Source organism: Panthera pardus, unplaced genomic scaffold (genome assembly GCF_024362965.1).
Source record: "Panthera pardus isolate Hobbes unplaced genomic scaffold, ASM2436296v1 HiC_scaffold_13, whole genome shotgun sequence".
Classification (NCBI taxonomy): domain Eukaryota; kingdom Metazoa; phylum Chordata; class Mammalia; order Carnivora; family Felidae; genus Panthera; species Panthera pardus.
Genome location: NW_026526688.1, coordinates 149,821,753 through 149,833,917, shown reverse-complemented (window position 1 = coordinate 149,833,917; position 12,165 = coordinate 149,821,753). Strand labels below are relative to the sequence as shown.

General features: G+C 37.4%; 1 protein-coding gene across 1 annotated transcript in view; it reads left to right on the top strand.

Moving 5' to 3' along the window:
- Positions 1-8,568, top strand: part of STAP1 (signal transducing adaptor family member 1) — a 46,589-nt gene extending 38,021 nt beyond the window's left edge. Inside the window, exons 9-11 of the mRNA XM_019468594.2 lie at positions 2,653-2,722; positions 6,258-6,354; positions 7,923-8,568. Of these exons, the coding sequence (XP_019324139.1) occupies positions 2,653-2,722; positions 6,258-6,354; positions 7,923-7,945 (190 nt within the window). The 3' untranslated portion in view covers positions 7,946-8,568. The remainder of the gene's footprint in view (positions 1-2,652; positions 2,723-6,257; positions 6,355-7,922) is intronic.
- Positions 8,569-12,165: the final 3,597 nt, after the last annotated feature.

The following is a 12,165-nucleotide window of genomic DNA, read 5'->3' as shown; positions in this document are numbered from 1 at the left end:
TTGATACAAAATACCATCCACCTTTAGCCAGCCCAGTGGTGTGTGAATTCATAAGACGTAGAGCTGTTCTTACGACAAACTTAGTGGTTTGGCTTTGTTTTCTTAAAATTGCTATGACTACATGGCAAGCTAGTAGTATACACACTTTGGAGATCCATTAGCCAAGGAAACAGAAAATATTGACCCCAAATTAACTCCTGTAAAAAATTGGGGTCAGAAGTAAAAAACAAGTACTTATACCACATTTAAGCCACACACTTGTTAAAAGACAGGTTCCTTCTTTTTTGAGGTCATTGTCAGGAAACCTCAATATAGCACATTTTATCAATCTTGTTTTTTCCTCGGTCTTGATTTTTTTGGAGAAACAAAACAAAGTATGAAAGAAAAACAAAAGTCTAAAATGAGACTCAAACCCTAAATGACTTCAATGGAATTTTTTTTTCCTACCTTTCTGCTTCAGAATTTAGTCCTTCTAGTCAAAAGCTCCAAGAGACCCTGCTCATCTTTGCTACCTTTCCTCCCACAGTTTTGTCATTAATGATGATGATGATGATATAGTGGCTATTATTAATAACAACAATCACTGTCCCAATTTGTGGGTGCTGTGTTGGGTGCTTGACAAGCATTTCCTTCAGGAACAATAAAAACGAACAGTTTTTTTCTTTTTTCATGTTTTACGAATGAAGCAGTTGAGCCTTGCAGAAACAACTAAGTTAAAATGATAAATTTAAAAAGCATCAAAAATAGTTATGATTTACTGTATGTCTAAATGTGCCAGATGTTGTACTAAGGACTTCTCAGACAATAACTTACAATAGCCCTGTAAGGAGTGGCATTTCCATGTCCGTTTTATAGATGAAAACATGAAGGGTGAGCGCTTACACAATAGAATCACAATGTGAACCTAACCTTTCTTGTTATAAAGATCATGCCCTTCAAGTTTTCTATCAGTCTTCCAAGGAATAATAATCACTTATTTTTAGGAATACAGGAATTCTCATTGGAATGGGTGAGAGTTTTCAAAAGTAACTATATGATTATAAAGATCTCTTCATGTAGAGATAAAAATAAAGCTAGAATCAACCACCCCAAAAGAAGGTACCTCTGTCCAAAAATGTTTCCTTCACCAGTCTGTTACTGATTCCTGAAAGTTCAGCAATAAAGAATACTTTTTAATTTTAATTTTTTTCAAAGGGGAGAGGGTTTGTTAGGCTTTATGCAATGGTTTAAAAGTAAAGCTCTACAATAAGCCACTGGAATAAAAGTATTAGCTATTTTCCAATGTGATATTCAATTGAGAGAATGAATATTTGGATATAGTAGTAGATGAGGAAAAAGTCCCTTAAAAAGAAGTGTACTTCAGTCCTAGAGACATGTGACCTGGAAATGGAGAGAGGGTTGATTAGGAAGAAGTGGGGAGGGGGTCCCGGGTGGTCCAGTTGGGTGTCTGACTCTTGATTTCCACTGGGGTCCTGATCTCACGGTTCGTGAGTTCAAGCCCCACATCAGGCTCCATGCTAATAGCATGGAGCCTGCTTAGCATTCTCTCTCTCCCCTCTCTCTGCCCCTACCCTGCTTGTGCTCTCTCTTAAAATAAATGAATAAACTTAAAAAAATTAAAAAAAAAAAAGAAGAAAGAAGGAAGGAGGCCCTGCTAACAAACTTAACCTGATAGACAGCTTTTAGACTACTTCTGTGTAATGTTGAATTAGTTTCTCTTTCAAGCAAATGGCAGTGTAATAAATGCTTTTAACTTTTCAACATTAGAAGAAGTCCTGGTTGTGACACTGTTGTCATATGAATCAAGGGAATTCAAGGCAAACCTACTGGCTTCTCTCAATATAAATTAATTCTATCAAATAGCACTTAAAGATGAGCTTGCAATATTTTAAAACTTCAGTTTCATAAATATTTATCGTGTGCCTAATGCTGGAAGACAAAGGTGAATTTCTATTCTGTGCTTCTTGTTCTTAAGCAATTCTAGTCAGTAAAATACCATGTGTTTGGGTGGTAATAATTTAGAGTGCTATGTGACCACAGAAGAGGAAGACATTACGATTCCTCTGCTGTACTTACATTGTCTCCTACATTCGTATAGTACCTAATACTGAGCATCTTCCCTGTCTCTAAGTCAGTCCTGAAGTTAGTGGATATCCAGAGTGGTATATGAGCTAGCAGGAAGAACAGTCATTCAAGGATTTCTGATAGGATAGCGATAAGGTGGAGTAGAAAGTAATTTGCTTTCAGCAATTTTTTCTACTTCCCTTTTATTATAGAGGATATATATTTGATTTGTATGTGCCTACATAGGATCTTATAATGTTGCCTGCTTTGTAAATTACTAGTATTAAAAAATGCTAGAGCCTGAAAGATTTTCTGTTCTTGATTCCTTTTTTTTTTTTTTTTTTTTTTTAGTTATTCATTCACCCACTCAATGACTCAGGTTTCCTATATCCCTAGCGTATAACCCCCCAAAAGAGACATACAGAACCAGGTAAATAATAAAATAAAACCCCCTTTTTTTCCCCCTAACTATGGGAATGGATACATAGGTTTTACTGTACAGGTGATATTTTATACTCACTTTAGTTTGATTTGATCCAGTAATATACTCAAATGGAGAGTAACATTTTTTTTTTTTTTTCATTTTAGCATGCCAAGAATCAAGCACTACAAAGTGATGAGTGTAGGAAAAAACTACACCATTGAACTGGAAAAACCTGTAAGTAGCTATTTCCTTGTTTTTGATGAATTTTCTTCTGCTTTTCCCTAAATCTACCTTATAGAATTCAAAGAAAGGTAGAAAAGTAGACCCCTTGCCTAGGAACAAAGTGCTGGTGAAAAACAGCCATGTTAAAGAGGCCTGAACGTGGCAGATGTCAGGGTAAGAAGTGAGGTATAAGCACAGGGGGATGTGGCACAGTAGAAGATAATCTGCTAAGAATTCTTTCTACTTTTGTTTCTCTGCACTCTTTATCAATAGAGTTGCTTCAGGGAGAGAATATTTTTTTTGTTAAACATCTGTTGTACATCCTCCAACTATATGTATTTCAATGCACTTATTTCTAAAGGGAAAAATTCTGTGCGTGCCTAGTCCTCTTATACCCATCATGCAGAAGTTCAGAAATGCCTGTCATAATAGCAACATAATCATGAAGAAATGGTTTGCTCTTGATCTGCAGCCCCTCTGTTATCCCAATCAACTTACCATGGGGCTACTGATATAATATCAGAATCACAAAGTCACTGTATTAGAGAGCTAAGTACTTTACCGATACCATTTAATTAATTAATTTTAATGTTTATTTATTTTTGTGAGAGAGGGAGAGACTGAGTCAAAGCAGGGGAGGGACAGAGAGAGAGGGAGACACAGAGTCCGAAGCAGGGTCCAGGCTCTGAGCTATCAGCACAGAGCCTGACATGGGGCTGGAACCCACGAGCCATGAGATAATGAACTGAGCTGAAGTTGGACACTTAACAGACTGAGCCATCCAGGCGCCCTCCACCCCACCCCGATACCATTTAATTTCATCTTCACCATTACCTCGAGGTAATGCCTGTTATAGATGTTAGAAAACTGGCATTTACATTCATCTCAACCAATGAAAATGTAGTAATGTGGTTATGGTCCCGGATGCCAGAAAAGGGAATATAGTTGTGTGATCTTAGGCTGCAGTGGCAGGGAAGATTGGACCAGAAAAGTGATATGACATAAATGGAACTGATGAGTCTTGAAGATACTTATTTTAACTTCTCTAAAATTAAGTTCTTCTTAATGCCTCTGCCTCTCTAGGCCCACTGTGTTAATCAAATAGAGAAAGGGACAGTATGGTTGAATTTTTTATTAATGTTTATTTTTGAAAGAGAGGGAGCGTGAGCAGGGGAGGGGCAGAGAGAGGGGGACAGAGGATCCAAAGCTGGCTGTGCACTGACAGCAGAGAAACATGCGTGGCTCGAGCGCAGGAGCCATGGGATCCTGACCTGGGCCGAAGTCGGACGCTTAAGTTTGACTGAGCCACCCAGGCGCCCCTGTATGGTTGAATTATTAATGTTTAGACCATAATTCTTTGAATGCAGTGGTGACCTTTGCCAAAAGGAGAGAAGCTGCCGATTTGTACATCCCACTTACATCTTTGCCATAAATGTCTCTCAAATCTTCTCAGTTCTCACATCCATGACTGCCAGGGCTTTTTCAAAAAATTCTAATGAAGGAAACAAAGAACTAGATTGCTCAGGGATAACCCAAATACCAACTGACTGGAAGCAATCAGGAATAAGAATGTACCTCTGTGACTGGTGAACTGGGGCTCGTTTATCCATAATTAGCCTGAACAATCCCCTGGATTGTTCTTTCACCTTCCACACTCCCTAACACTACCCCTCAACCAGATTGTCATTCTATGAATTCTTTTTCTTTTTCAAGGTTACCAGGGATATTCAGGCTTAACCTGATTTTACTTTTATAAAAATATTAGCTTGTCAACATCACTCATCATCTGGGAAATACGAATCAAAACCACATTGAGATATCACCTCACACCTGTCAGAATGGCTAACATTAACAACTCAGGCAACAACAGATGTTGATGAGGATGCTGAGAAAGAGATCTCTTTTGCACTGTTGGTGGAAATGCAAAATGGTGTAGCCACTCTGGAAAACAGTATGGAGGTGCCTTAAAAAATTAAAAATAGAACTATCCTACAACCCAGCAATTGCACTACTAGGTATTTATTCAATGGATACAGGTGTGATGTTTCAAAGGGGCACATGCACCCCAGTGTTTATAGCAGCACTATCAATAATAGCAAAAATATGGAAAGAGCCTGACTGTCAATGGATGAATGGATAAAGAAGATGTGGTGTGTGTGTGTGTGTGTGTGTACACACACACACACACACACACACACACACACACACACACACACTGGAGTATTACTTGGCAATCAAAAAGAATGAAATCTTGCCATTTGCAACTACATGGATGGAACTGGAGGGTATTATGCTAAGCGAAATTAGTCAAAGAAAGACAAATATCATATGACTTCACTCATATGAGGACTTTAGGAGACAAAACAGATGAACATAAGGGAAGGAAAGCAAAAATAATATAAAAACAGGGAGGGGGACAAAACATAAGAGACTCATAAATATGGAGAACAAACAGAGGGTTACTGGAGGGGTTGTGGGAGGGACGATGGGCTAAAAGGGAAAGGGGCTTAAGGAATCTGCTCCTGAAATCATTGTTGCACCATGTGCTAACTAACTTGGATGTAAATTATAAAAAATAAATAAATTATAGGAAAAAAAGTAAAAATATTAGCTTGGGGGTGGCAACACTTTTCAGCTACTCTTAGTCAAGTAAATGATCCTGTTCCAGTGAGATATTAAAGTGCTAAATTTTCCAGCTTTAACTGTTCTTTGTTTTCAAATGGAAGAAACCAAATAACTAACTTAAGCAAAAAAGGATTTATTTAAGAACATAGGAAGCATATAAAATGACTGGAAAGCTGGAAGACCTTCAGGGACTAGGAAGCAGTTACTTGTATGGTTGACCCTTGAACAACATGGGTTTGAAGCGCCTGGGTCCACCTACATGTGGATTTTTTTTTTTTTTTAAATAAAGAGTAGTACTGTAGATGTATTTTTCTTGTGATTTTCTTAATAACATTTTCTTTTCTCTGGCTTACTTTACTGGAAGAATACAGTATATAATACATATAATATACTAAGTATGTGTTAATCAACTATGTTTTTGGTAAGGCTTCTGGTAAACAGTAGGGTATTAGTGTTTAATTCTGGGAGGAATCAAAAATTATAACATGGAATTTTGAGTGCATGGGGTTGGCATTCCTAACCCCCTGTTGTTCAAGGGTCAACTGTAGTAAGAACCATCTAATTAGGAATCTACTATCCTTTCTTGTTCCTCTACTCAAGTTCAAATTTCTGGCCTAGCCTGAGTCACATTCTTATCTGGTAACTGGGGAAAAGCAGCATACCAAATTATTGTCCACCAAAATGTATCCAAATGGGAAAAGGGAAATTTCTCAACAGGGAATTAGATATTATAAAAGAGAAATACAATGCATGGGTAGGTAAACCTTGGCCATTCATTCAATACCTCATTGAAGTGAGGTATTGATGTGTTTTTCTAGAGATCAGGAAATTCACAGTAGTCTTCATTAAATTTCACGTGAGCTTTCTCTTACTCTGTCTTTACACAGATGACACTGAGCCTACTCTCACTTTCTTTAAACAGGTAACACTCCCAAACCTGTTCAGCGTCATTGATTATTTCATGAAGGAGACTCGAGGAAATTTACGACCATTTATATATTCAACTGATGAACGCCTTGGTATGTTCTTCACTTCATTGCTGTGTCAAGGAAAGCAAAACAAAACAATAACCCCCTGCCCCCACTCTCACCCACCGTATATGATTTGTAATACCAGCCAGGTAGGAATGTAGTTCAGCCTTTAAATTTATCGATTTGGATGCCATTTTGTCACTAACCCTGTGGAAAAAAAGGGAGTACCAATATATCTTAGTGGATAGAGTATTGGCCCATTCTAGAGAGAGAAAAGCCCAAAGGCATGTATTGTGACTACTAATTTCATCCATTATTCTACTTGGTTTTATCAAACAAGTTCAGAGATAAGAAAACCATGCTCTATGGTTTCCATAGAGTCATGGAAACCAAACAGAGAATTTAAAAGTATGATCTGTCAACAATATCAGATACTCTAGTCAGATTAAAATGTATGATGATTAAGGAGAGGCTAAGGGAATTGGCCATTAGGCAGTAGAGGACTTGAGAGAGAGGCTTATTCCACCATAAAGACAGGAGTCAGTCTAAAATAACAAGGAGGGAGTGGGTGGTGAGGAACTATAGATAAAAATTGTAGACAGGACTGGCTACAAAATTTGTGGGTCCCCTTGTTCATAAACTATTAAAAATTTCAAAGCAGTGATAACAGATCATTAAACCAAGAATGGGACCCTATGCAATTGCATAGTTCTCATGACCATGAAACTGGCCCTGTTTGCAGTCCAGATTTAGCAGGGCAGGAGGGGGCTGAAGGTGAACCTTTCTCTCTGTCCTTTGAAACAATTCCTGGTACACATGGTCATTTGACAAAAGCTGTGGGCAGGAGAGAGAAAATATCTCCAGCTTGTTTGGATTCAGTTATCAAAGGAAGTCCCCATTCCTACAGATTATGAGGAAAAACAACTTTGTTTGGCTGCCTGCATCGGGGCATATCCGGAAAGTCTGGTTAAATTTCAAAAGCCAGTAGGTTTAAAAGTCCAAGGTTGCAAACATAGTGATGATTCCTGTGATGCCAAATAATTAAAGAAACACAGAACCTGAAGGAAATTTAGGAAAATTATCTAGTACAGTGTCTCACTCTGTATAGAAATAACCTGCATACCCAGTACAGAAAATATTTCTAAGATGCGACCATTCAGCTTGTTTGAAAATTCCTCATGATGGTCATCTGATTTTTGAGGCAGTACACTTCACTTTTGATCAACTCTCATGTTAGAGAATTCTTCCTTGATATTGAATCAGAAACATTTCTTCCTTTAACTTCTACATATTAATCCAATTTCTGGCTTTGAATCAACTCAGGGTTTTAAAAAGTCCATCAAATATTTAAAAGCAGCCACCATGCCCCCCTCCCATCCCCCCGCCCCACCTTAGTCTCTGTCCTCTATAGGTTATTGGTTCCTTCAGCTCTCTTACTCTCATCTTTGACCTCCTCTGTATACTAATTTCTGAACATATGGCTTAAAATAGAACTACAAAGGAAGAACATATTACTATAGATATGGCTAGAATAATTTATTACCCTTAATGCAGGAAAACACCATTTGTAGAGATTTTAACAATTAACTATTAATATGATTTTTTTTTTTTTCCAGAGACCAAAGGATTTCCTGTATGATCTCTAAAACTGAAAAAAAATGTTTAGGGTGGCGGGGATTGTGACATAATTGCTTCATGTCAGTTATCTAATACTGTGTAACAAACTACCCTAAAATATGGTAGTTAAGTCAGTAACCATTTTATTCACAATTCTGTGCTTTGGCAGTTTGGATTGGATTCAGCTGGGCAGTTCTTCGCTAGTCTCACTTGCTATCACTTACACAATGGTAATTAGCTGGTGGCCTGCCTGGGGCTGTATGTTTCAAGTTGGCATCATTCACACATCTGATGCTGGTGGTCAGCTGTATCTGGCTGAACCACTCTTTTCACATATTCTCTAATAATTGAGTTAGCTCAAGCACTCCCACACAGATCTCGGACCTGTTAAGAAAAGGATAGCTCAAATCCTTGGGCTAGAAATTCTTAGTGTTAAGAATCAAGTATGGCCCTGTTGGAGGTTTTAGTATGGCAGAAACTGTGAATTAAGTAAATAAATCCGAGAGTGAAGTGTCTTATGTACAGGGGCTGTACATCTTTCTTTTTTAAAAATTTAATTTACATGCAATAAAATTCACTTTTTGGTGTATGGTCCTATGAGTTTTGACAACCACCACTAGAATAAAAATACAGAAAGTTCTGTCACCTCAAAGAAATGCCCTAATTTTCTTTGTTATCCCTTCCTTCTTTTCACCCACAATCCCTGGCAACTACTGATCTGTTTTCCATTCTCCAAAAGGTCATGTAAATGGAATCACAAAATGGAAACTTTTGAGGCTCATTACTCTCACTCATCATAATGTCTAGATTCGCACAAGTGTGTGTATTACTAGCTTATTCTTTTTTTTATTGCTGAGTAGTATTTCACTGTATGGAAGAACTAGTCTGTTTATCCACCCAACAATTTAAATATATTAGGATTGAGGTGCCTAACCCCCATCCCCAGGGTTGGTTAAATGTCTGACTTCAGCTCAGGTCATGATCTCATGGTTCATGAGTTTGAGCAGCACATAGGACTCTGTGCTGACATAGCAGGGTCAGCTTGGGATTCTCTGTCTCTCCCTCTCTCTCTGCCCCTCCCCCTGCTCAAAATAAACAAACAAACAAACAAACAAACTTAGAAAAAATAAAACGTATTAGGATTGTTTCCACTTTTTGGCAATTACTTATTAAACTATATAAATATTCATTTTGCCTAACCTCTTTGCCTAACCTAAGATCACAAAGATTTTTCTTCCTATATTTTCTTCAAGAAGTGTCCTAGGTTTTATGTTTTACATTAGATCTATGACTCATTTGAAATTCATTTTTAAGGGCGAAATTAATTTTATTTGCATTTATGTATGTAATTGTTCTAGCATCACTAGTTAAAAAAAGATAATCTTTTCTTAATCAAATAGCCTTTGCACCTTTGTAAAAAGAAAAAAAATCAATTGACCATATTTTTGTGGGCCAATTTCCACTGAGGTATATTCCTACCCTTTTGCCAATACCATGCTATCTTGATTACTGTAGACTTACCGTAATTCTTGAAATCAGAAGGTATGAATCCAATTCTGCTTTTTCAAAATCGTTTGGACCAATCTAGTTTCACTGCCTTTCAGTATAAATTTTAGAATCAGCACATTATTTACAGAAAAATCCTCTAGAGTTCTGATGTGGATTTTGTTGAAGCTTTAGATGAGTTCTGAGAGAACTGACATCTTGACAATATTATCTTTCAATTGAGGAATAAATAGATCCCTCCAGTTACTTAGGTTATCTTTTATTTCTTTTACTGTTCTTTGTAGTTTTCAGCACACAGATGCTGCACATATTTTGTTAGATTAATACCTATTTAACTTTTGGTGCTATGGTGAATGATGCTATTTTTAACATTTTGGATTCCAATTATTCATTAGTAGTAGACAGAAATACGATTTTTGTATATTGATCTTGTAATTCCAAGATTCTATTTGCTAAACTCATGTATATATTTCTAAGAGTTTTTTTTTTTTTTTAAGATTTCTTGTAATTTTCTATGTAGAAATCATTCTATCTGTGGATACAGATAGTTTTAGTTCACACTTTCTGATTTGGATATGTTTTATTTATTTTCCTTGTATTATTGCACTGGCTGGGAGGTCCAGAACAATGACAGATAGAAATGGTGAGAGTGGACATCCTTACCTTGCTTCCTGTTTTAAAAGAAAAAACATTTTATCTTTCACTAATAAGTACAATATTGGCTGTATGTTTCCTGTTTTGTTTTGTTTTGTTTTTAGAGAGCGAGAGAGAGCATGAGCAGGGGAATGAGGTGGTAGAGGGAAAGGGAGAGAGAATCTTAAGCAGGTTCCAGGCCCAGCATAGGTTCCATAGCCCAGCCTGATGCAGGGCTCAATCCTATGACTGAGATTGTGACCTGAGTTGAAATCAAGAGCCAGATGCTTAACAAACTGAGCCACCCAGGTGCCCCAAATTGTCTCATTTTATTTCTCCCAGCAATCTTATGAGGAATGATTATTATCCTTGTTTTATGATGAAGAAAATCACCACTTAAGCAGTTTTCACACAAGGCTAGTTAAAGTCAAAAACACGAGTAAATGAAGTTGGAATCCAAACCTGTTTATTTCTGAAGCCTTTTTTAAAAACCTCAGTAATTCTGCATCTTCAGTGATAGATATTTATATATAGATACTGATATGCTCTTTCTCTCTCTCCTCACTCTATCTTTTCCTTTCTGTGTGTTGGGAGTCTGGGCTGGGCCTGTCTTAGTTGGGTCTTCTGCATTTTTAATAAAGGTGTTGGCCAGAGCTGGATTGTCATCTGAGACTTGACTGAATAAGGATCCACTTCCAAAGTCAGTCAGGTTGTTTGGAGAATTCATTTCCTTGTAGCTCTGGGATTCATGTCAGCTGGATTCTTCAAAGATAGCCACGAGCAGGGAGGTGGGGGATGGGGATAGAGAGCAAATCTTCTAGGAAGATGGAGTCTTATATAATGTAATAAAATTATGGGAATGACATCTATTATACAATGTAACATAACCATGGTATTGAATCCCCCACTTTTGCCATATTCTATTGGTTAGAAATCAAGTTACAGGTCTCCAAACTAACCTTAAGATATGGGGTTTACACAATACATGAATACCAGTAAATGGGAATCTTGTAGGTCAATTCACTACAAGGTACATATGCTTTTTTTTTTTTTTTTTTAATTTTTTTTTTAACATTTATTTTTTAGAGACAGAGACAGACAGAGCATGAGCAGGGGAGGGGCAGAGAGAGAGAGAGAGAGGGAGACACAGAATCCAAAGCAGGCTCCAGGCTCCGAGGCATCAGCACAGAGCCTGATGCGGGGCTCGAACTCACAAACCGCGAGATCATGACCTGAGCCGAAGTCGGACACTTAACCGACTGGGCCACCCAGGCGCCCCGACATATGCTTTTAGGATTGTTGTCGTTTTGGGGATTAATCCCTTTATCATTATGGAATTTTCCTTGTCCTGGAATGCACTTTGTCTGATATTAATAAAACCACTCCAACTTAAAAAAAGCGTTTGCATAGTATTTTAGTCCTTTTACTCATCTGTGTCATTCTATCTAAGCTACGTTTCTTGTAGGCAACATATATTTAAGTTTTTGCTTTTTAAAAAATCCATTCTGGGGGCGCCTGGGTGGCTCAGTTGGTTAAGCATCCGACTTCGGCTCAGGTCATGATCTCGCGGCTCTTAAATTCAAGGCCCACATTGGGCTCTGTGCTGACAGCAGATCCTGGAGCCTGCTTTGGATTCTGTGTCTCCCTCTCTGTCTGCCCCTCCCTTGCTCATGCTCTGTCTCTCTCTCTCAAAAATAAACATTAAAAAAAAATATTTCAAAATCTAGTCTGAAAATTTCTGACGTTGAAATGTCTATTTACATTTAGTATGGTTTTTGATATGGTTGGATTTATGTCTAACATTTTTTCACCGGTCTTCCTGTTCCCCCAACATCATCCTGACCTCTTTTTGATATGAATGCTTCTTAGTATTCCATTTTTATTTATTTATTGACTTTTTGGCTATACTTGTATTATCATAATGGTTGTTCTAGAAATCACAACATACATATGTAACTTTTCTCAATCCATTTAAGGTTAATAATTTTGCTACTTCAAGGAAAATGTAGACTTGTAACCACAAAGGTCCCTTTACTCTTTCCTCTAAGTTGCCTTGTACATTATATCTACATAACAATGAGAATCCCAACAAGTTATAATTTT